The 25,824-nt window shown below is 40.0% G+C and overlaps 1 protein-coding gene across 1 annotated transcript in view; it reads left to right on the forward strand.

Moving 5' to 3' along the window:
- The window catches only part of LOC147255660 (adenylate cyclase type 6-like), a 41,344-nt gene that overhangs the window by 7,636 nt on the left and 7,884 nt on the right, over nt 1–25,824 (forward strand). The window contains exons 4-16 of the mRNA XM_086213493.1: nt 18,337–18,486; nt 20,560–20,681; nt 21,338–21,449; nt 22,617–22,744; nt 22,818–22,976; nt 23,064–23,205; nt 24,150–24,278; nt 24,398–24,426; nt 24,535–24,682; nt 24,764–24,861; nt 25,198–25,285; nt 25,375–25,491; nt 25,573–25,731. Of these exons, the coding sequence (XP_086069619.1) occupies nt 18,337–18,486; nt 20,560–20,681; nt 21,338–21,449; nt 22,617–22,744; nt 22,818–22,976; nt 23,064–23,205; nt 24,150–24,278; nt 24,398–24,426; nt 24,535–24,682; nt 24,764–24,861; nt 25,198–25,285; nt 25,375–25,491; nt 25,573–25,731 (1,581 nt within the window). The remainder of the gene's footprint in view (nt 1–18,336; nt 18,487–20,559; nt 20,682–21,337; nt 21,450–22,616; nt 22,745–22,817; nt 22,977–23,063; nt 23,206–24,149; nt 24,279–24,397; nt 24,427–24,534; nt 24,683–24,763; nt 24,862–25,197; nt 25,286–25,374; nt 25,492–25,572; nt 25,732–25,824) is intronic.

The raw sequence follows: 25,824 nt of genomic DNA on the forward strand, positions 1-25,824 counted from the left end.
TGATTTAGGACTTTTCTGGATGTTGATCTATGATGTATATGAATGTCAGTTAAATGCTGGGAAAAAACATTTGTGATTGAAGTATGTGACAAGTAACCAAATGTAGGAAACTGAAAACTGTGGGACAATAACAAACATTGTTAGGTTCCCACATGTCTGGATGCATTTGAAATGTCTCATTTGGCATGAAGATGAGGGTATATCGTGTGATAATAAGTATACTGCAGTACAATTCTTTGGCGTTTTGTCACAATGTCGCATCTGCCTATTTACATGTTCTTTGGGGCTTATGGCTCTTGCTGTACAGTGTGTTGTTTGTGCATCATGCCAAGGACCTAGGGGCTCACTGAAGGTCAGTGGGCTGAGTGAACTGCCTGGGCTGGATGGCTGTGTGTGTGTGTGACAGTGGGAGAATACCATGATATAAAGCAGTATCACTCAGGTCTCTGTGCTCGCACACAAGGGACGCTTTGTACTTTTCTCCAAGGGTGGGGCGGCGAGTGTGAGGCCGAGGGGGGTTCAGTATGGTGGCTATTGCATTCTGATCTGTTGATCTGCCATAGCTGTTTTACAACTGTCTGCCTCCTTGGGGAAAAGTTTCGGAGACTATAATGGGAAGGCAATTACATGAAAACAATGGAGGGATACAGGACTTTAAGTTGGGTCAGTGATTGATACTTAGCCACTACAAGAAGGTATTCTTGAAGTTAGCCTGCGTATTTTATTTGGCAGTTTATAGCAGAATCTCTTTTCCCTTCAGAGCAAATCAGTTGTTGTCATCATTTATTAATTACTGAATTCTTCCTTCATAAATGTGGATCCGTGGGAACCCTGTGTGCCCTTTCACGTCATGTATGATATACTGTAGTGTAATCCATCACTGGGCTCGAACATTGTGTGCCATCGTTAAGTGAATGAATGTCATGAGATAGCCGCAGCCTGGAATTGCCGTTTATTCCTAAGATCGTCCGTGTGCTATGTGACACAGTATTACAGTGTCATTAATCACCTCCTCATGCTTGTGTACAAGTATTTCCTCTTTCTCCACTAACTCATTAACCTGGCTGGGTTCCTTCTTGTGTTTGACAGTGATAAAGTTGTTTATGGGGTGTGAAATAGATGTCTTTTTATTCCCATCTTTTGTTTGCTGGTGCTACAGATTGAAAACCGAGGAGGAATCAAGTTGGGTTGGGACGTTTGCTGATTGAGACATCAAGTTGATTCCGGATCCATTATGAATGCCGTTTCTGAAAATATGCACGCTCTTATCTGTCCATACTGTAAATGATGTGGCACTTGCCGGATTAGACTGTGGTTTCATAACCTGCTATGTGGGTGTCATGGAGTTAAACTTGTGAAGATAAGTTTTAAGCCTTTTCCTTCTATAATCAGATGATTTATTTCATAATCATAATGAAAAGAACTATCAAATACCTAAAAATGAGGATCACATCATAAGAATTGTTGCATTTAACTGGAAAACCACAGGAAAGCAAACAATAATTTTACAAACATTAAACTCACTAATAATACTAATATTATTTTATTTTTCGTCTCAAGTAGCAGCTGTCCTGCCCACACGTAACACTGATCTTAATTCGATACAGATCCCAGATAATTTTAATGCATTTCTCAAAGAAAAAGTGAGTAATGATGCAAGAATTAACATGGCCTCTAATATTCCAAATCATATGGCAGTGTCAATAAGAATAATCACAATTAGATATTTATTCGCAGTCATGCAGCCCTAGAGCGAGCTACATGAAGTTTTGTATTTGATCTCATCTTATTTGGTTGCAGGACAGCAGTTTGCACCAATTCTTTGAAATCATCTTCTCAAACATGTCAAAACACACCGATCGTGTCCTAAACTGTTTTACTACATTAAATTGACTGATATATTAGTGTCTAACATCTATGTTCGTTAATTGAGGGTGTTTCGCTTGGTCACGTTATCACCCACGCTCTCATCTTAAACTATGGCAAAGAATATAAATGCCTTTCAAAGCATCAGGTTTATCACGCTGCAGTGAGTTGTAATAGAGATGTCTACTGCTTTTGCGTAACCGTGAGATTCTCTGACTTCGCAGCTGAAATCACTTATCCAGCGCTGCACAGTACATACAGACGTGCTTGTGTCCCACCCAAACACGCACACGTGCGCGCACACACACACACACACACACACATACACACACACACACACACACACACACACCATATCCCGTGTTTAATTGTGGATGACGCCTTCCCTGATCTGATGAGTGTTTGTCATAATGTTTGGGTTATTTATTTTTCTGCTATTGACGTCTGTCTTTTTTTTTAAAGAACCAAATCATTATTTCCATTGTCCTGAACATAACTATGCGTATCCTCTGCAGTTGATATGTCTTTTATGGAGAAGTTGGCAGCCGCAGTGCAGTCGCGTGCTGGTCAGGGACACCAGCAGGAGTATTGAAGGAATGGTTCACCCAAAAATGAATACCTCGTGCTGATGGACGGTTAGGTTAAGATTTTTAGTCCACTAAAGGAAAGCTTCACAAGAAAAGGCATTGCAGTGAAACAACTGAAGTAAATGGTGACCAACTTTCAAACATATGTAATGAAACAATAAAATAGCTTCAGATTGCTTGTCCAAAGTAGTCTAAGTGTTGGGAAGACTCAATATGTCAAGCTGTTTTAGGGAAAAAAAAACAACAAAACAACCCACCACTGAGACCATGTTTTAATGAAGCTACAGGCAAAGCATCAGATTCAGGTTTTATTATGCATTTGTCATATGTCTGAAAATTGGTCCCCAATCAATTCAAAATGCAATTTAAACTCCAGCAGTGTTTTGTGGATTAAAAAAACTTCCCTGTGACTGCATTTTTGGGTGAACAATCCCTTTAACTCCTGATATACATGTGTGTTTGATGCAAATGATATGTATGTCAGATAATGATGTGCTGTAAGTATAAAATGCTTCAAAACACTTTTGAAAAAGTTAAAGGCAATTTTTTTTTCAAGGTGAACAGCTCATGTAGCACAACAAAACTTGTGAAAAGTACAGACAGAAGAGTTACACCATGTTAAATGTCAGTGAGCTGCTGAAATCATAACTCCATTCAGAAAACCAGCATTTTAAAAGTTATTTGCTTGTTGTCTTGTGGAATGAAGTGAAGAAAGATGAATTCATACTTTTTGCAAATCAGCATTTTGATGTAGTTACTGAAGCATTATTTTGATCCATCTAAATGACAGCATAATCTAAGTCGGTCATTCAGAAACAGTTGTTGATGGCTGTATGAGAAAGGCAACTTCTCTTCTAATCATAGTAAATCACTTTTCACATCATCGTTTAAACTGCTTCTGGATAATGTTATGAGCGTAGACAGTGTATCTTCTTTTTGCAGGTACTGGTACAGATTAACCATACGGTTATTTTGGCTATGAATGATGGTAAGGAACAGTGACAATTAATATTCTTACATTACATAGAAGTGTATTAAACCCACACTATGTGAAAAAGAATATATATTTTTAATGCTTTATTAGATAGTAGAGTGAAGAAATGACCGGGGGGGGGGGGGGGGGGCATGCAGGATGGGACCCTGGTCGGAATCGATTGTAGTTCGCTGCAAGGCCTTGTCCTGCATGGTATGCACTTTTCCAGTGCGCCACCGGGGTGCCCCCTAAAAACGAGTATTTAAATGTAATTTTATATCAAACCAGATGCCAACATATTTGTATTCAGTGAATCTCTAAATGTGAGGTCAATTTGTAGAGGATATGCAAACCTCTCCAATTAATATTTTAGTCTTGTGTGTAATTTGTTTTATTTACATGAAGTCTCAGAACAAAACAAACATCTTGGTTCTGGATCGTTCGACTTAATCAGCAATACACATTTTTGTCATCATCATAACCATGGACAATTACTCAATAAAAAAAAACAAAAAACCCAATAACATTGATTGAAATGGGGAAGAGTTCAGGACCCAAAACTGACCCTTGAGGCACGCCTTGAAGATAACTCCTGGTTTCACTCTCTGAAGCCTGCCAGATGAATAAATCTTAAAACAGATAGGATATTATGTGTAACTAATGTACTTGTTGAAATGCTGTGACACTGAATTTGACTAATGTGGAATTAATGCTTAATAACTTGAAAGAAATGGCTGCAGTTGGTTTAGCAGAGGTTCCAAGATTTTAGCCAGCAGGGGAATTTTTGCTAGCATGGTAATTATTTAAGCAATTAAATTTATGTAATAAAATCATGTGAGGGATTCAGTCCATCTGTCCATCCATCATCTTTACTGTTGATCTCGTCCCAGCTGTCATCAGCTGAGGGGCGAGGTACACCATGGACAGACAACCGTTCACACCCACATTCATAACTACTAGAACAAACTTCAGTTTAAAATAACTTGCATGCTTTTGTATGTTAGAGGAAGCCAGAGAACATAGAAAGAAACCACTTGACACTGGGAGAACACGCAAACTCCACGCAGAAAGACCCCATGCTTGAGCCAGGTCTCGAACCCAGACCCTTCTTGCTGCGAGGTGACAGTGCTCACCACTGCACTACCGTGCCGCCCGTGTGGACAGCCTATAAGTATCCAATCTCTCCTCTCAACTACAACATGCTGCTTCATACACAGCACTGTCATTGGGCCATACTTCATTTTGCAAGTGCTGTTCCTTACTGTTACATTTCTCCATGAAAGAAGTGGATTTTGTCACTGAATCTTTTCATGATTTTTCATTCTTTTCATTAAATTATTTGCTTCATTGCCCCTGACAATGGCCACCATTGTCATGTGGGTGTTGTTGACACAAGTGCTGTGAGAGGTCAAAGACTGGTTCCTAAAAATATCAGGCCCTTGGCGTTTCTGCTAACTATTGCGTCACATGGAACAGTCTTATCTGAGCCTGCGTCAGAGCAACAGGCAGGTCACTTTATCCCCCTTTTCTCTGCATACACGAGCCTGCCTTTCACATACCCCGTTGTGGCTGGATATTGACACACTAACGTGTATTATTAATAATGAAGTGTAATATTTTTTGACCATAGCAGAGATGATGGGTTTAGCACCCAAGAGCTCATTAAAAAGCACATGGATTGGCTCTGGGTAAGGGGACAGTCAACATGCTTGCCTGGTATCTGAGTCCAGCTCCAACTAGTTGTTTGAAGAGTTTATATATATGAGATAAGATAAGCGTTTGAAAAGAAATTTGTCCAGTTTAGACGTTAGTCCAAAATGGTTTTACGTCAACCTTTCCAAAAAGTTGTTTACTCATTTTTTAAAATTTCCAGGATGCTTTTAATCAGAGGAAATCTCACACAGTATCGACCCTATCAGCTGTTCACACTTTCACAGCAGTTCCTGTTGCTGCTGGAATAACCTTGTGTGCATCATGCATCCAGATGGGAGCGTCGGATCCCAGTGGAGGAAGTGTCAGCTCGTGGTCACTTGTGCAAAGCTGCAGCTATAGAATAAGACACCGTGTATAAGAGGAGGAGAGGGAGGAGGAGGAGGAGGAGGAGGAGGCAGTGGGGCGGTGTGATCGGAGGAGAATCCGATATTCTCCCCACGCAGTCCTTCCTCAGCCTCCTTGATAAATAATTTGTGTCTTTAACGTAGCAGCAGCATTTTAACGAGGATACCTGTCACATGTATGCTTTGCTCGTAACCAGGATGGATGCTGACTGATGAATCTTACACACACACTCACACACACACACACTCACACACACACACACACACACTCACACACACACACACACACACACACACACACACACACACACACACACACACACACACACACACACACACACACACCACAACCACCATTCATCCAATCTGCCGACCAATAAGGGCACTGGAAAGGAATTATCATTTTAGCATCACTTCTGAGAATGATGGGGAATAAACAGCATTGGTAAGTGACTCCCTCAGTGCTCAGTTGGTCCAGCGGTTGCCATGGAAACAGCTACAACTCAAGCAGCCGAGACCCAGTTCAGTCTGCTGGTTTACAGTTTGGTAACCGTTGCTTTAAGTAAAGAAGAAGATGGGGGGGGGGGACGCTTTTCAAAATTGATTTCTGCCTCATGTCTCCCTCTCTGGAAATCAGAACATTCAAAGGTTGGTGTTGGTGCGGCTCCGGGCTTTCCAGACACACCACTATTTGGCTGCTCAAATAGATCCATGCTTTGTTTTCCTCCTCCCTGCTTCCAAAACGCGACAGTCCATAATTAAACGTGGGTCATATGAGTGGAGGTGGTGGGGAGTCGAGAGGCAGAGATGCACAGGATGTTGTTTGCCAGTTGTCTGGTTCAGGGAGGCTTATCTCTGGTCAGCTCGCTATGACTGGGCATGTTTTCAGCCTCGGTGCGGCGGAAACAGTGCAAGATGTTGTTTTCAGGCCTTGAAGATACATGAAATCTCTATGGCTTGAAGAAGTGCCTTGTATGAACTTCGCGTCTGGCACTGATGATTTGTTTTACTGTTAATTACAACTCCTTGACCTTCTTATGTGAAGTCCTGATGCCACAAAAACTTCATGTGATAAAGTTTTTGTTTCTGTCAAGCTCTTTTATGCAGATTTTGTTGTTCTTTAGATAAAAAAACACATTTGCAACCTCAGTGACAGACACTTCAATAGTCACACTCTCTCCACAGAAGTCACACCCGCCTGGTTGCCAACAGAAATGTGTGGTGTGTAGTGTGGCAGTGTTGGGACCCCCAGCATGTCCCAGCCCATATTTACAGCAACATAACCGAGGAGTTTGGACATTGTTGGCTCAGTTATTTTGTTCAAATTGAAAAGAATATTACCATGCTAGAATAAAAACAAGGCATTTTAATGTATTAAATAGAGAGCATCTTGGCGTCTGCATGTAGCCCATCCAAAGAAGACCTCAAACAAACTCAATCTGAGTCCAGGAAGTGTTCCAACACAAACATTTTTTTTTCTCTACAGAATTATTAATAGAAAGCAGTGTGTCATCCTTCATACTTTTATGTTGATAGATGAGATTAAAAAAGTTCTTCTCCTATCCAAAAACAAATGCCAGTGGTGACAGGGGAAATGAGTTGTAGTGTCAGTGTGTCTGCTGTGTTTAAACTTAAAAAACACATCTGACATAATAAAACACATCACAACAGGCTTTCATGGTAATAACTGTTAGTATCATTAATATCATGCCACTATTTGCTCTTAGGCATATGCAATTAGTATTACTGAAACAGTAAATATATTTGGCATCTTGTAACACGGGAAATGTCACATTGCTAATGTTTGCACCATCAGAGGCAGTATAGGGGAGATGAAGGTGAAGTGCAATGTTAAATAGGGACTCTTTAATCTCTCCTCAACCAAGTACAAATATATACTTGTGTAAAGATTTATAACTCAAGGATTATGACAAAAACTGTGAAGTTATTTCTTTTATTTTAGAATGTAAAAAATGTTAAATGAGTGCTCACCCAAGTTAACAATGTGCTTTGCTTTTCCTAGACAGGATATGACATCAGACCGAGTATATGCACAACACTGTGATTCCACTTTTAAGCAGCGCCATATAATGATGAAAATATTGTCAATGTGACAACTTTACCACATGACAAGAAGCCCCGCTCACCCCTATGTATCATATCTCCATGACTTTTTGCATTTTTACCAAAGAGAAGTACTTTACACTTACATTTCTTTATTCTTGGGTTTGATTCTTAAACCTGCCAGTGTTGTATTTTCACTGGAACTTGAATTCGTCAATCAAACTCAAGAACTTTTTTAATATGGTTTTGCATTTGATCAAATGGTATTGTTTTTCGTTTTCAGTACAAGACTGTACGTTGATATGACCTGTGGCAAAAGGGTTTTTCATTGTGCTACTGTCATGTATCGGCACATATCTTTGTGATACAGTTGTAAATCTTTGTTAGTCATCTCCAAGGAGGAACATCTCCTGTTTTAAAAAGATGTGGTTGTAATATCAGCTAAACATCTTCTCTGTTGGTATTCATCAACCTATTTTAGGCTTAAAATCATTTTTGTGTGGACGTTTTTTTTAATATTGCTGGAGCAGTTGTCAGGGTCGATTATCTGAGACCGAATGAGTTAATACAAACAAAATCTAGATGTTTCATCATCCTACTTTGGAATAAATCTCTCTCCGTACGTCATTTCTAAGTGTACAATACGTGAATTGTACATTTCGTACATTCACGTATTGTACATTTAGAAATGTACAATACGTGGAATTTTTTTTCGGAGTTCTTTATTAGGAACAACTGTGTATGGCCTGGACTTTGTCACTGTCTTTCCATATTAGAGGATGTTTGTTCATATAATACTGCAACAGTTTTTACTCACAGTTTAAAATGAAGGTTATCCTGTTTCATATCAGTGCTAAAGAGTAATGGTTTTGAAACAGCTTTAAAAAACTGTCAAAAACAATTAATAGTGATAAATAGTGTAAATTTAAACAAAGTTATGCATATCCACCCATTTTCTATACCGCTTATCCATTAAGGGTTGCTGACAAGCTGCTTCATGTCACTGATGACAGATTTTGGAAACTAAGAATATCTTTAAAGAATTTGATTGATGTTTTCCTGGAAATGCCCTCGATTTTTATTGTAATTTTTCAAATTAAAGCTTAGCTCTGCTATTCATTCACTAACTACTGAATCATATTTGCAGAAATGACAAGAACATACATGTGATTGGTGGTTTGAGGTAATTTTTTTCCCACCACAAGTGACAAAATTCTGCACCTCCTCACAGTGTGAAGACCGCTGGGTGAGGGAGCAGAGTGAGCAGGCGGGGCTTGACTCTTTATCTGTGGCTGTGGTTCTGGTCATTTCTGATAAGGCCAGTGAGAGCCCAGCGTAGACACGAGGCTCAGGCTGAGTACACAAGCTCAGCTGATGCTTTGCTCTGCACATATACACTCTTTCACAAAGTGACAGTGAACCCAAGTCTGCACAGGATGAAAAAAGAACAAATGAAATGAAAGGATACAGAATTAAATAACCTCTCACTCTCAAGAAAAGATAAGGGATGGCCACTCTGTCATTGTGTCCAGGGTGCTACATTGTGTCTTACACAGCCTGATCTAACACAGATGTTATAAGGAGTTCCAGATGCTTCTCAAAGATGAGCTCTGACTTGCACTCCCGTTGGCCTCATTTCAACAACAATATCCCGTCAGTTAAAAAGGCTTATAAATTCTGTTCTCCACACGCTTCTCTGGACAGGACTGTCCAGCCAAGTTATTTTTTTTTTCCATATCAGTATGAAATATGTCTCCCAGTGTATTTAAATAACCTCAGCATTTCCTTATGGGTCCGAACTATCTGAAGTTAAGCAGTGCTGAAAGGATTACTAAAGAAGTAATTGAGTATTTGTTAAACCCCGCCCCGAATCGTGACTAAGTTTAAGCAGCTCCATCTCTTTATTGTATTTAAAGGTTCACACTCCTGTAAACCCAGCCTGCTTTAACTCGTGTTACCAGCCTCACTCAAGTCAAGACTACTCATTGTTTCTTTTGTTTTCGTTTTTGTTTTTGCAGGATTTTCAGCTAACAAAGTCATTAAAGGTGAAACTGATAGGTCCGAGTCAGGTGTCACTAGACTCAATGTGTAACTTTTTTTGTGACGCATTGCCAGGTCATTTATCAGGTTTGATTTTTTGATTATTTTTTGTATTGTTTATTGAGTAATCTGAGAAAAAAAACCTAAATGTTTCCTCATAAAAAAATGAACATATACAGTATATGCAGACAGAAATAAAGACATATACTTCAGATTTATTTTTACTTATACAGTTCATCTCTCTCTCTCTCTCTCTCTCTCTCTCTCTCTCTCTCTCTCTCTCTATATATATATATATATATATAATATATATATTTGTATATATCCACAAATGTGAAGCATTTGCACACAAACCCACAAAAACCACTGATGTCAGTGGCAATTATTTAAAACTCCCTCATCTCTGCAGTCTTTGATGTCATTGTTTTCTTCTACTGAAACTTATTGCGTTAGACAGCTACAAATCAAAAACACCATCTCTTTGATATTGTCCATTGTTCCTTTTTGACATCTTCACAATTTAATCTCGGTAGTTTTCTTGCACAACATGACGATGACCATCTGTGGGTTCTTTGAGCAGCAGAAAATTTAATTCTGGTAGTTGGGTCTGTACCACATGTCAGAAAAGCAGCTTATTAATAATGCAGACTTCATGCTTGATATTATCATGATAGAAGAAGTAGCATTTTTTTATATAACCTAAGCATTTTGATTGTATCAATTCATCAGTTGGAGGCAATAAAAGGCAGCTGGAGTTTTCAGCCAACTTAGTGATTCTAATATACAGCGGCAAAAATCTGGTAGTTAGAACCAAGAATCCTGCTTTTATATACCTCTGAGCTTTTAGAGCCAAATCTGCAACTATTAACTGCTTCTCATCCTCAGCGATGCCTCAAAGTTGAGTATGATGGTCTACTTGGGTGGGTGCGCCATTGAGGAGGCCCATTCGAGAACCACAAACCTTCATGCAGTGTGGGGCACTGGAAGTGGAGTGTGAGGGAGCTTGTTTGGTGGAGACGCTCTTCTTTTGCAGCTGCTACTTGGCAACTCGTCAGGGATCGTCCTCATGGAGTGTGGCCCCTTCTAATAAACTGATTTTCCATGCGGTTCTGTTTTGAGGAGGGTTTTCCCAGTTAGAACCGTTTATGTGGAACTTTTTCAGGTTAATCCTGATGTCTTTGAGGTATGTATGGATTCAATGTAGAATATTGAAATCTGGTGCCAATACTGAGGTTATTCACATAGCTGCTGATTTCAAGCGCACAGACTGAATATCCCACCAGTCTAGATTCCATTTCATACCATGCTCTGGACCATGAATTGTAGTATGAGACACCAGACTCACCCATACATTCAGTTCTTGAGTGTGTAATTCCATTTCGCCCTGGGCTCGATCCCTTGGTGACAAATCAACTGAGTCTGAGTTCACATAAATTGCCCTCAAATTCAGGTTATTTGTGTATACTGTATTTTTCCTGTCTTTAATGTTGTGCTGATTACTACAGCTTTGTGTTACAACCGATAAACTTAAGTCCAACAAAGACAATAATTACAATTTTCTGGTATCACAATCAGTATCGGTGTCAGTAGATGTATTCATAAATTAGATTGGATTTTAAGAAAATTTGGATTAGTGCATCTCTACCTCTGGGTGCTTGAACGTGTTACGGAGGAGCTTCTATATCGTGTGAGAGTGGAAAGCTTGATGAAGAGCAGCAGCAGCGTAGAGGGGTGGCCTTGATGTCTTTCTTCAGTCTCGTGCTTGTGATCGCTGTTGAAGCGATTCCACTTTTTGAATCTGCAAAAATAATAAAGATATAAGGTTCTCAGTTGCAAACATATAAAAATCTCTGAAAGAAATGTTCTATCAGACCACTGATGGAAGACGAAGATTTGTAAATTAAGCAACATTAGGAATATTATTTCAAGAAAAAATATCAAAAAGACATCCAGAATGAGGAAAAACACCTCCATCCAGCAGCCTCCCACTTTGTAACACTATTGATTGTTTGGGATTTGGTCTCTCTAGTTCCTTGTATAACATTTGTTAAGTACAGCTGTAAAAGTGAGTGGTAAATCAGTCAGAGGAGACATAGCACTACACTGTATGTTCCCACTCTGGTATGCTGGTGGAACGAGCTAGTAAAAGTCATCAGCCTACTCTTACATCACCCCCCCCCCACCCGCATCTCCTCCTCCTCCTCCTCCTCCTCCTCCTCGTATGGTCCCCATGCTGTACCCTCCCTGAACCAGGGTGGGGGACTACAGGTCTTTGGAGAAAGGCTGTGGAATGTGGGTGATAGTTGCTAAGTGAAAGCTGCGCTGCCATCTCTGATAATTCACAGTCTCCGTGGGTGTGAGTCTCGGGCCAACACTAAGCAGAACCTTTCACAAGACGAAGCAAGACACACATGTAGAGAGAGAGAGAGAGAGACTCATATTTTAAATCATCATTATCACATCACCATCTCCCATGTATAAGAGGCCTATAATGACTCCTGGCTTCAAAATGAGCCGTCTGGCAGCAGGAATATCACCTTCAACACATCAACATATATGCTTTTATACACATTATAGTAAAGCTGCATTTTGCATACAAACTGACTTGCTTATAAGAGACTGTGGAGAATATGGGTGATTGGTTTTAAGGCATTTTAAGAGTAAATCATCTACATGCAAATAAAATGTTCTGCAGCTTCATCTCAGTTATTTCACATTAAAGTCTTCTGAACTTCTGCCAGTCAGAAATCAGTGTTTGCTGTTGGCAGTTCAAAAATGGAATGAGCCAGGTTATTAAAGATACTACAACTGGGAATGAATTGCAGTATTATCTGACATGCTGGGATTTCTTAAAAAGAAACAGATACCACAGATCAGTATAACAAAATATTTATTAAAATTTATATCAATAAAGCTTTATAACCCTTCACCTAAATAGTAAGTGCAGTATTTGTATTTTATAGGTTTTCAGTTGCAAGCTTTTGCCACTTTGCTTGCTCCTTCAAATTGAGTATGTTCAGCAGGGTGATGGTCACCAGATGTCTGATTGAAGTGTTGTTCCATACACTATCATAGCCTTCATCTCTGGCTTATTTGTGAACTTCAGTCATAGTGAGAAACTTTTAACTTTGTGTTGATTTTGGGAGGGAAGGGACTGTGTTACTTGTTTTAAGGCTGTGGCCTGGAACCAATAAATGCTTTCGATGCTGGACCAGGGATACTCAAAACTGGGGTCGTGAGTGTTATTGGAGGGTCATCCACTCATGCACTCCAACATCCTGCAGGTCACTCTCCGTGTACAGTATTAATGTGCAGTATGAGTAGGGTAGCAGAGGTGAAGAGGATGGACGACTGGTTCAGGGAGAGCAGGGCACGACTAACGTGGCCGCACAATTGTGCTACGCAGGGGTTCCCACTGCTTTCAGCACTGACCCCCAGACACGTGATCCCTCCATCATTGGAGGTGGTTGTAGCAGACAAACATGTGCTAATGAACCTATCCAAACATGTAAACATGTCCTTTTCAATGACCCACTTGTTGATCTTCTATAACAAAAAAAGTCAGCTGTTTTTAATCATTTTAAAATTATTTTCAATTTTTGGAAATCACCCCCTGAACCTCACAATTTATATTTAAAATTTCAAACTCATAGGCCCTAAGTGATTCCACTTCCTAACCTAATGGAAGTGCCGGACCCAGTTCACACGTCTACTCTTAAACGGGATCTAATATCTCTAAATTATGAGAAATGGTTTGATTATAATCTGAAACATTTGAGTTCAGAATTGATCATGAAGTGAAAAGTATCAACTCTATTATGTCGTAAATAACATTTGACCCTCTCAGTTGCATTGAGATTTTTCATGGAATCGATTTTGTGTCGCCTTGGTCCCCAAACTGAGGCTGGAATGAAATATTCAGATGTTTTCATATATGATTTTTTAATAGATATTAAAGGTTCCAAACTAGGATTTAAAAATCCTGTCCAATTGGATGTCTGCACTTTAACAGAGTTGTATATGTCAGTATCAGTCCGACGGCTGTGCCAGTTTTGCTATGAATAAATAAAAACTAAATGCATATCATCTATACAGATCATCAAATAGAGAAAAGCACTGCTTTTTCAAAAATTCATAATGTCAACATATGTTTTTAGTAATGTAAAAAATTTGACTATCATATAAACTTGTTTTTGATATTAATGTCTGGAAATATCAGCTGTCTGTTATCCATTCCAATCCAATATCCAATATAAACAACTGTAATTCTCACATTAAAAAGACCATCTACACTCTCCTTCATTAAAATGTGATGATTACATGGATCCATCCATCCATCCATCCATCCCTATCCCAGCGGCTACGGGCGAGAGGCGCGGTTCACCCTGGACAGGTCACCAGTCCATCACAGGGCCAACACATATAGACAAACAACCATCCACACTCACAGTCACACCTACAGTCAATTTAGAGTATCAATCAGCCTCGTCCCCAATTGCATGTCTTTGGACTGTGGGAGGAAGCTGGAGTACCAGAGAGAACCCACGCAGGCACAGGGAGAACATGGAGACTCCACACAGAAAGATCCTGTGCCCGAGCCAGGACTGGAACCTGGAACCTTCTTGCTGTGGATTACATGAATCTACTGTACATATATGTTTTGTTTCACATGTTAAATTGTTGGACACAAGATGTCCCATACTTCTCCATAAAGTCCATTCTCTCCTTTTGTGACTTGGAGGTTTCAAATTCCACATTACACTTATGAAACCTCTGAAATATTTGTGTTACAAATTGTTCGGAGGACTCTTCAAATTAGATTTTCACTTAGGACAGAGAAAACGTACACTTTCCTCAGTGAATGTGAAAACAAGTATCAACTGTCAAACTCTACACGTTCATCTTTCTGCGCAGTGACCCTCAAACATTCAAGGAACAAGAAGGAAAAACACATTCTTGAAGGAGGGAGGGTTTGTACTCATTAAGTACACTAAGATACATATTATTTGTATGTTGTTCAAATGGATTTGTTAGTTCATGTTTGCAACAGGTCGCTTGTCACACATCTTCATCTATGTGTCCATAGAGCAACGTCAATTATTTATTGATTAAGCCTTCACATCCTCCCTAAGCCGTTTTTGTGGTAAAAATACATTTTAATCTATATTGTGCTGAATAGCCTGTATTACTGCTGCCATGCCCTTCCTGCCTAGATCCCAGCAGCTCTTACATAATGCCATTTTGATGTCCTGGGATTAGGCCGTGGTCGTCTCTTCTGACTGGTCGGCTGGCCGGCCGCTTCCATCAGTTCCCCCCAGAGGAAGTGATGGCTGCTTTTTTGGCAGAAACTATTCAATGTTCCACTGACGTGATGTTTAGTTCCTTATTTCAGCCCTTTAGAAACAGAACATTTTGGAGGACTGTCATCATATTCGTAACTACCTGAGAGTTTACAATGAATATTTGTTGCGGCACAGTTAAAATGGTGCATTAATCAGTGAAGGAGCGGTTGCCAGGATGAGGCAACAGGTGTTGTGTTTGGCGTGTATTGTTGGGCACATGAGCAGGTGCAGAGGCCTTGCACAGGGAATACAGGTAGCATGTAAATGCTGCCAAGCTCCTAAAGAGGTGGAGTGCTGTTGCGTAAACACAGGACCTCACTGTGTACTCTGTAAACCCACTAGCCCTTGCCCTCTTGAGAAAAGCAAGCAATTAGTTTGAGGCTGTGAGCTCAGACACATGGAGGGTGATAAGTGTGAATCTCATCAGATAAATATTTATATATGCATGTATGCATATAGAGAGAAAACCCATTAACCACACATGAAAGTCTGCACTGCACACCTGTAGACGAATACACCTGCAAACACATGCCGTGCCGCCACCTACACTTTTGTCTCATAGCTGTTTTTGCTTGGACAGTGAGAGTAATGTAAACAGAGCTGAGCGCTCGCAGCCATCTGCCTAATGTCACTGTGGCCCGTATCTGGCCTGCTCTGTCTCTCTTTGCTTTACAGAGCTCACTCAGTCATACTCTCCTCATACTCCTCCACATGCTCTTTTTCCTTCCTCACCCTGCGTTTTACCGCTCGTTTCCTTCCTGCATTAAATATCTGTCACTCTTCCACATTATCTGCGTCGTCCATTATGGTGCTATTCTATTTTTTTTTTTTTTTACCACACCCCTTGTTTGCTTTCTTTTTAAACTTGTCTGTCCATTCACCATCTGGGTCGACCCTCGTGTCTCTGGTCTCGTCAGGTAACTTTAATCTACCATAGCTGTTCTCATCACTCATTCCCAGCAGTAGATTTTGTCTCTGCTGACTTATGTGACTGTTGGATTGCTGAGTTCCAGTTCCTTAATATTTAACATTTAAAAGATGTTGAAAGAATTTGAAGATGGCAGAAAAAAAACAAGCTTTTTGAATATTTCCACAGTCTTTATCACTGTATCTCTGCCCTTTTATTATAGCGTGATTGATAAAGTGTGATAAAGCAACAGCCGAGATAAAATGGCAGGAAAGCCTTAATAAACAATGATCAAAGTAGTGCAGAAACATATAAAGGGAACTTGTTTTCTTGGTCAGTACTGCTCATCTTAGCTGTTTAATTTGAAATGACCCTTCCCCTTTAAATTTCAAATGTAAAAAAAAAAAAGAGCTGAAAGAAAAATAGTGAAAGTGAAAAGGCTTCTAATATACTAAAGATAACATTCCCAAATCCTGTAAAAAAAAAAGAGAAAAAAAAGAAAAAGAAGAAGCCTGTAGTGCTTTTGCACGAATCCCAAGATGTGAGAGTGCTGGTTCTAGTAAAATAGAAACTAGAAATGAAAAGAATCAAGTCATTTCATATAGAAATCAATCCAATAGAGGCTATTTGGGCTTCCCTTATTGTCATGTTATGTTAGCTGAAATATGTACTTTTTGTTTTGTAGTTTTGCTGCTATCAAATACTTCTGACAATGATTTCTGTATTAAAAAATATTTATATATTTTTAAGTTGGCACATATCTGACAACATATACACCGATACCAATGAGTATATGATGATGTATCGGTTGGGCTCTCACTGGCTGAAACGCAAAACCCTGTGTGTGAAAGAATCTGTGAAAGATTTCAAGTGCACAGCAACACAGTTTCAGACGACACTGGAAAACACTTCAGCTGGAACCTTTTGATATTTCAAGTCATAGTGTTTTATTGTCATGCACAGTAAGTTTCTCTGCTCCCTCCGCTCTTATTGTTAAACTCAAATATGAGGTCGTGTCAGTATAAACAACTGATGTAAAGCAGAAACGCTGGGCAGAGCTGTCTTGTGCTTTTTGCACTGTAATTGAATTCTTAACTTTAATTGGATACACAGAATTAAATAATGCATCCAAGTATTTTCTGCTTGGATTTGTTTTGTGGTATATAGAATGTGAACTGAATGCTCCTCTTTTCTGTGTTTCCATTTGTACCCAGGAGAGGTCAGTATATAATTTTTACTGGTTACAAACCTACGTTTTTATGTATGTTTTTAATTATTGAGAAAGAAAAGCAGGGGATTTACTTTGGAATGCAGTCTCATCTCTAATGCAGGGTAAAATAGGAAACCCCTGCTTCTGTGTTTCTTTGCTCTGTTGCTGTTTGATCCAGGATGCCTCATCTCCAGGCTTCCTTCTGGTACATCATCAACCTTTGTTTGCGTCCAAATGTAGCCCCCTGGAGTGAAGAGTGTCACGTTCACGCTGTAAACAAGAGCACACATATAAGGGAAGTGGCGGGTCAAAAGCAATTCCCACGAAGCACTTGGGAACTTTTAAGAGGGGAGGGTTGGGGGGGGGGGTGACTTAAGGTTAAATCATCAAAGAATGCATTAAACCATCATAACTGATATCAGAGTTGCATACTGGAAAAAGTAGGTGATCAGTGGGGCAAAGGGGACAACGGATCCCACAAACGGGACTACTTCCTGCAGGAGGAAGTGTGTTCATGTGTGTTTGTGTGTGCAGCATTTCAGAGATTATTAAAAAGTGCAAATAAGTATTGAGCAATGTATATTGCACTGATACATTTAGAAGAATGCGAATAATATTTCAAATTTATACAAACATGCATACATACTTGGATTTCAATGTGCATATTTATATATATTTTATATTTTTCATTTAACATAACTTAATGCTATATTATTCATTAACCAAGAGTTCTTCTGCAAATACAGTCGAATGGAAATGTTTGATAAAAGGAGAAAACAGTGGATTGAAATTCATGCCACCGTTTTGATTTAATCCTTACAAAGAGCATAATAAAAGTCTGTTGCCAGTAAATGTTTTGATGCAACAATTTTCCAGTAAATTTGAGTACTTGAGACTTACTGTTGATCCTCTTCTGTCTATCTCTGTCTGTCTGCACCGCTGCTGTTCTCACTGTCTCTGAGTTTTACCATGATTTGAGGATAAATCCTCTGTAGGTGACTTCCTGGCTCGTTCCAAAGATGAAAAGATGTATTTACGCTATGTTAATTACTACATTTCATCCTTTCAGCTATTCCCTCTGTCTGTGTAAATATTTGTTCTTAAAAGCACAAACAATTACAGAAGCACTGAGAAAAGGTTGATGAGAAAACACCATCTGACCTTAGTTTGCTTCGATTTATTCTTAAATGACAATGATGCACGAACATCACACCAGGAAAGTCTGTCATCTCGCAATCTAACAATCGTTCATCTTTAACCGTGTGTTACTTCCTTCTCTTTCCCCTCCAGGTGAGCGCCAATGTCCTGATCTTCCTCTGTACTAATATCATTGGAATCTGTACCCACTACCCCGCCGAGGTTTCCCAGAGACAAGCCTTCCAGGAGACCAGAGGATACATCCAGGCCAGACTACACTTGCAGAGGGAGAATCAGCAACAGGTACGCTGACGCAAAGACACATTTACATCACCACTACTTTCGCCTCGGTGAGCTTTCCTTTTCCTGAGCATTTTTAGACTGTTTTATTTTTTGGACGTGACATTGATGCCCATAGTTTCCTCAAAGACATCTGTGCTTCTTGGTTGCTTGACATGCAAGTCTAGTGTGGTCATAGTACGCTTTTTCCACTTCTCATATCACATTAGATATATCTTTCCCGAAAGCAGAACATGTCACATAAGCGGTTGAACAAAAATGCCCGTGGGTTTAGACATTCCAACTAAACACTGTTGGGCTACTTAAACCCGAACACATTGCGCTTCTGGACTAGTATGTAGCTACTAGCTATCCATAATGTAACCACGAGTGTAACATTTCCTGAGAAATGTGATCTCAAAAATCAAGAGTGACTAAACGAGTGACTATGTGTTTAATATTTGTGTGAAATCAAAATGACATGACCCACTGCATGAGTGGCATATTTATGTTTGCGTATGCTACGTTATGAATGAGTGCAACAGCGATAGCTAGTGATAGCGATAGCTAGACTGGTCCCATCATTGATATGAACACAACAGGCAGGACTCCAGCTCATTTCTCTACGTAATACATGACGGAGCAATAATAAGTATTGAAATAGAAGTCAGCTTTTCAGTGGGGTAATGGAGAAACACCAATATCAGAGACCCGGTCTAATCAGCTGATGTGAAACATTTAGAGTTTGCAATGGTTAATTCGGAATGAGGCAGCATTCAAACTCTGGCTTATCACTCATAGAACGTAACTTTTGTCATCTCAGCGTTTATAACAGGAGGGACAGGTGCCTCTGCACAATGCACTGATATAAGTAATTGGTATGTGGTCTTCTTGATAAAAATCCTGGGCTTGGAGTCTTTCAGGGCATTTGGTAGTTACTTCAGTCATTTTGGGGGTCATGGAGCAACATTTATGAGTCTTTCTTCTGAGGTAGTTACATTGTGTGAAAGAAGACTGACAAAAAAATGGGTTGAATAATAAAAAATTGTGATTATGGTGAGTGATTCCAGGAACACTCGCGCTAAAAAAGACTGCAAAGACTAGTTTGTGCCCCCCCCCCCCCATTCTAATCTTTTCAAAAACATATGGGTTCTTCCTTGGCCCATGCTCCACCCCTCAAAGATGGTTTTGTGAACATCGGTTGGGAGTGTTTAGGTGAACGTGCTAACAGACGAGACTTGACCTCCTGGGTAGAAGTAACAATATCTTTTGGATGTGCTATTTCAATTGGTACAATCTACATTGTTAGTCAAATCACGTAGAAAAGATTGTTTGCATGTGAATACAATGCAGCAATAATTAGCTCTGACCTCATCACTTCCTGCAGGACACACTTGAAGAGGCAATGAAGTCTGACCCTGCAGCCTAAATGAAGCATGCATGCATGGTGGAACACAGAGGGGAAAATGGGGAAGTTCCCCACACCTAAATAGACTAGTCATACTGAGAGGGTGCATTCGATTCGCGGTGCAGAGAAGGCATGTCACGTGTGAATGTAACAGCACTGGCTTATCTCCATGCTTGGCAGCCATACCAGTCAGACACCAGGGTGCACCTGCACCACATTCACTACTTTTTTGGATGGGGACCTTTTCTCCATTAGTTTAGACCTGACAACATTAATGTACAACACCTCTGTCATTAGATTTTAATACTTTAATACAACTATTGTTAAATTCCAATAAAAGTAGGTCACCAGTTTCCGCTTTTGGAAATGCACAATTGAAAACTAAATGCCGAATCTATTTTAATGCTTGATTGCTAAATTTAGGAATATTATGAAATTAGGTTTTCGAGCTCGCTTAAAAGAAGGGCTTTAACAAGTATCATTAAGGACCACAAGGGAGTATATAATCAGTCTCTGTTTTTAACAAATGTTATGATGTTTTTAGTCTTTTACTTCTACCTCATCCTCAAAATGCAGGACGAGGAGAAGGAACACACTTGTATACATGCACGCTGGACACAAAGTTGACAGACACTATTATTGTGAGTGACATCCTCTGAATTTTGTTTCAATTTTTGTGTGTTTTTCAGGAACGTCTGTTGCTTTCAGTGTTGCCAAGGCATGTTGCCATGGAGATGAAGGCTGACATCAATGCCAAAAAGGAAGACATGATGTTCCATAAGATTTATATCCAGAAACATGACAATGTCAGGTCAGCCTGGACACTTGGCTTCTGTTTTCTTTATGTTTTGCCCATAAAATCCGAATTGAGTTAGTAAAAACATCTTTTGTCTATGTCATTTGGGGAGTTTTTTTCATTTAAAAGTCACTATAAAGAATGATGCAGAACATGGCGCCAAATAACAACCTAGTCCATCACCTCATGTCATCCTAAAAAAAAATTTGAAATACAACCACATTTGCACAAACACACACATGTGGACACACACACACACACACACACACACACACACACACACACACAGTCAGGAGAGAGTAGAGCAGTTTGGCACAGTGGAGGCTAATTAACACTAGTGAGGGAATACTTAATCACCAGCAGCCAAGATAAGATAATCCCCAAAGATGAAGAACCTCCGCACACATTCAATTACAGCACTGAGCAAACACACTGCTCACAATCCGTCAAACTTCACGGCTTCTCAAAGTCAGCAGCCCTGAAAGTAACAAAATGCAATATAATACTGCTGCTGTGCAGTGATAAAAATGTCATCAATATGATAGAATTGCCGGTAAAGAATGCTTTACGACAACTTCAACAGTAAAACTAACTGAAATGTTCAGCATCAGTCACAGCAGAGGATTAATGGATGCCTCTTTTCTCTCTGTCCTTCTTCATGGCATCCTCAGCATTCTGTTTGCAGACATCGAGGGTTTTACCAGCCTGGCCTCTCAGTGCACAGCTCAGGAACTGGTCATGACGCTCAACGAACTCTTTGCCCGTTTTGACAAGCTGGCATCGGTAAGTTGCTGAAGTCTCCTTATTTTTAAATGTGTATTTGTGTCGTTGAATGTTTTGGGGAATAGCTTTAGAGGGGACTGAGCTTGGCTAGCTGATTGCCAAGCTAATCCAATACTCTCTTCACATCATTAGAGGGGATTTTCAAGTCTTTCAGTTAATTTTCAAATCTCAAATGTTCTCTTGCTTGCTATTCGCTGTAATGTAATTAGAAACATGTCCGGTTGTCAAGAGATGGTATATATAAACTATAACCAAATTACTTCAAGCCCCAGATAGAAATTTTGATTTCGCAGAATGTTTTAAGAACATCCCTGCTGGTATAAATGCAGGACTTTGTCCTGTAATGCTCCTGGAACAATTCCAGATGGTCACAATGTCAAGTTCTTTAAAGGTTAGGAGAGGTTACTCGGTGGACTTCTGAAAGACCCTTCTGGGTGTTATAGGAACATTTAAGGAATATTTTAGGAGATTTCCTATCTAGATATCCTGCAGAAAGTATATGTAAGTATATGTAAATATTCTAGGATGGCAATAATTAGACCTAAATAGAACAAAATCACTTGTCCCCAAAAGGTTCCTTTAATGTTGCTGTAGGTTCTGCCAATGGAATGGAAAATACAGGGAACCATGTATACCATATATGTTCCCCTAAACTCCCCCTGAGAGGTTCCCTGAATGTCCATTAAATAACACGGTCTGGCATGTAGGGTCTGCAAGGATATTACAAGGCAATGCTCTTCCCACCAGCAGTTCCAAGAACCAACATTCTGAGTGTATAACTTCTAGAGAGGGAATAATAACTGATATTCATTCAACTCCATTCATTGAGCCTGAAACAACTGTAGAGGCCTGCCTCACTCTTTAATAACCTCTATGATAGAATACTAAATAATTACAAGCCATAGCATTCATGCTTTTTCCTTTTTTTCCTTTCATACATATAATATTAAACAGTGTGGGATGTTATAAGGTAAAAAGTCAAACCCAAAAAAACCTGTAAACATAACTGACTGTCCTGAGAATAGTTTTGCTCCATGAAAGAAAAGAAAGCAAACAAATATTATTTCCCAAAACACTGAATTATTCTTCTCTAACTCTTTGTGGAACCTTGCCAACATCATGTTTTCTCTCTTCTTTGATCCTCCTTTTCCTCCTCCACATTCTCAGGAGAACCACTGTCTACGCATTAAAATTTTGGGTGATTGTTATTACTGTGTGTCTGGATTGCCGGAACCCCGTGCTGACCACGCCCACTGCTGCGTGGAGATGGGCGTTGACATGATAGAGGCCATCTCGTGAGTACACAAGTTTTTACACAAATGTACTGCTAAAGAGGAGACGCTGATATTCTTTGCTGTACATCTGCAGGCTGGTGCGCGAGGTGACGGGGGTCAACGTTAACATGCGCGTTGGCATTCACAGTGGGCGTGTGCACTGTGGCGTGCTGGGACTCAGGAAGTGGCAGTTTGACGTGTGGTCTAATGATGTCACACTGGCAAATCAAATGGAAGCAGGAGGCAAAGCAGGGTAAGGGACATAAACACACGGGTACACATCCAAACAAGGACGTATATATTCAAGTTTTTATGAGGGGTGCTTTTTTGTTCCTTTTAGACGGATCCATATCACCAAGGCAACTCTGCAGTATCTTAACGGAGACTACGAGGTGGAGCCGGGCTTTGGCGGTGAGAGAAACGCATACCTGAAGGAGAACAGCATCGAGACCTTCCTGGTCCTTGGCTGCAGCCAAAAACGGGTCAGTGAAAGAAAGCATACACTTCCCAATAACGAGTTTACAAATTACAACAGAAAGGTGTTTGAATTGAAACATGAATGGGCACACAGCTGGGCAGCTTTGCTTTTTTTTTTGCTTTTTTTTTTTTACACTTTTTGGGTGGATTGAACAGATTTATATAATTCACTTTTTTAGTGAGCATTCAAGGTGCTTGGTAGTCTGACAGTGTTTCCTTTGGTGTAGGCTTTCTCTTTATCCCAAGCTAATCATTAGCAGACAGTCAGGACTGACATCATGGTCCTTACCATGTTAATGTTTTTTCCTTACACACTCTGGGATGTTTTGTAACCCTTAATGTAATCTTACAACCAGGAAGTAAAGCCTGAAGTCTGTTTACACAGTAAGGCCTTGCCCCTGACGTCTACCTTGTACATCTTTTAACTGGCAGTCATTAAGGCATGCAAAAACTTAAATGTCACAAGAGGTACATTGCAGAACAAGGAGTTACAAACAGCCATCAGGCTTCGTTTCCTTTCTATTAGACTAACTTGAGGGCTTTAAAAAAAAAACACAAAAAAACCCAACAGCATTTAAAAACAAATTTATGCACAGTAACATTTCACATTTTTTGAACTACATGTTCCAAAAGGTCAAAATAGAAAGTGTAGCTGATTAGAAGATAGAAACATAAAGAGAAACATTGAGATGTGAGAGTATGAGGGAACTAAAAGTAGGAGTGATCGTTTGTGTAGGAAGCAGAGCCGTGGAGGCATCATCTTAACTGATGTCAGTGGCTTTGTTTGTGAACGAGGTGACGCTGAACTGACTGTGTACCTCCCTTGTGGGTGTAATAAAAACTAGAATGACAAAGATCTCTTCTAGTGTATTTAGTCATGTATATTGTTATTCACTGAGGGCTGCATGAGAACAGTTGGTTGAGCCTTCATGTTTCCCTCTCGGAGCAGAAGGAGGAAAAGGCGATGATGGCGAAGATGCAGCGGACGAGAGCCAACTCGAATGAGGGGCTGATGCCACGCTGGGTGCCTGACAGAACTTTCTCCAGGACTAAAGACTCAAAAGTCTTCAGACAAATGGTAAGACTTATCAGCAATTAGCCCCCCTTCCCCACCACATGGTTGCAAAGTCTGGCTGCAGCCTTTTTTTTTTCGAGAGCCACATCCCTTTCCCTCTCATTGTTCTCTGTCTTCTTCAGGGAATTGATGAGACCTCCAGTAAAGACAAGTGAGTAGTAACTCTAAAAGCATGTGTGAAAATCACTGTGCTACCCCACAGGACTTCATGAAACCTTCTTTTTTTAAATTTGTTTATGTCCTCTTCTGTTTTTTTCAGCCGCGGTGTTCAGGAGACCATGAACCCAGAGGATGAAGTGGATGAGTTTCTGGGACGAGCCATCGACGCTCGCAGCATTGACCAGCTGAGGAAAGACCATGTTAAAAAGTTCCTGCTCACCTTCCAGACCCCTAGCTTGGAGAAGAAGGTTTAAAATAATCATTTTCATTTGATGAGTTTTAAACCCTCAACCTGTTATCTAACTATCTCTTTTTATGCATTTTTGCAGTATTCCAAGAAGGTCGATGATCGTTTTGGAGGCTATGTCGCCTGTACTCTACTAGTATTCTGCTTCATATCCTTCATACAGATTGTTATTTTTCCACAGTGAGTAATTCACACGTGTCGATCCACTGTCTCAGCTTAAATGAATTCTGGAGCAGCTTGTTTGTGGTGAGAATCAGAGTTTGATTTGACCTGACAAAGTTTAAGCTACACAGCTCCGAATGGAATGCAACTGAGATTACAAATTTACAGGTTCAAGAATTCATGCACATATTCTGAAAATCCAGTGATTGGTTGTCTTTCTCACCACACACAAACTGCACAAGTCTAATTGACAAATGTCATACGCCTAAATAAACCAAACCATCCAGACAAACGTGCCAATGTATGTCGTGTGCAGGAGTTTGTTAAACACGCTATTCTTTTTCTTCCCTGCAGCACCCCAGTCATGCTGGGAATCTACATCAGTATCTTCATCATACTTGCCAACATCCTTTTCATCTGTGCCATATACTCTTGTATCAAGGTAAAAACAAATATTTCGCTAATGCCGCTAATATTCACAGGATGTTTCATGTGTTAAAGTGTATTTTTTTTCTCTTGTGTATCTCGCAGCTCTTTCCAGCTGCAATGCAGACTGTTTCAAAGAAGATTGTCCAGTCTCGCACCAATAGTACCCTGGTTGGAGTATTTACCATCATCCTTGTCTTCATCTCTGCCTTTGTCAACATGGTAATGTGCCACTAACGCATACAGTGAACCGTCTGTGTGTTTCAGCATCTCACTGAATACATACTTCTGCATGTTTTCCAGTTTGCCTGTGACACCAAGAGCTTAGCAGACTGTGTTGCAGAGAAGCTCAACATCTCTGCAGCCAATGTGACGCCCTGTGTGATCCGCAGTTTGAATGTGTCTGTTGAAGGGGGTCTGGAGAGCTGTCCTAGTCAAGGCCCCTCCTGCCCCTTTCCTGAGGTGAGCCACAAATCCCACTTATTTGTATGCTGTACATTAAAAAAAAAAAAAGTCACATTAGCATTAGAGTTTTTGAGATCTATCATTGATTTT

This window comes from Aulostomus chinensis, chromosome 9 (genome assembly GCF_037954235.1).
Source record: "Aulostomus chinensis isolate RoL2024-O1b breed Wild chromosome 9, RoL_Achi_v1.0, whole genome shotgun sequence".
NCBI lineage: Eukaryota > Metazoa > Chordata > Actinopteri > Syngnathiformes > Aulostomidae > Aulostomus > Aulostomus chinensis.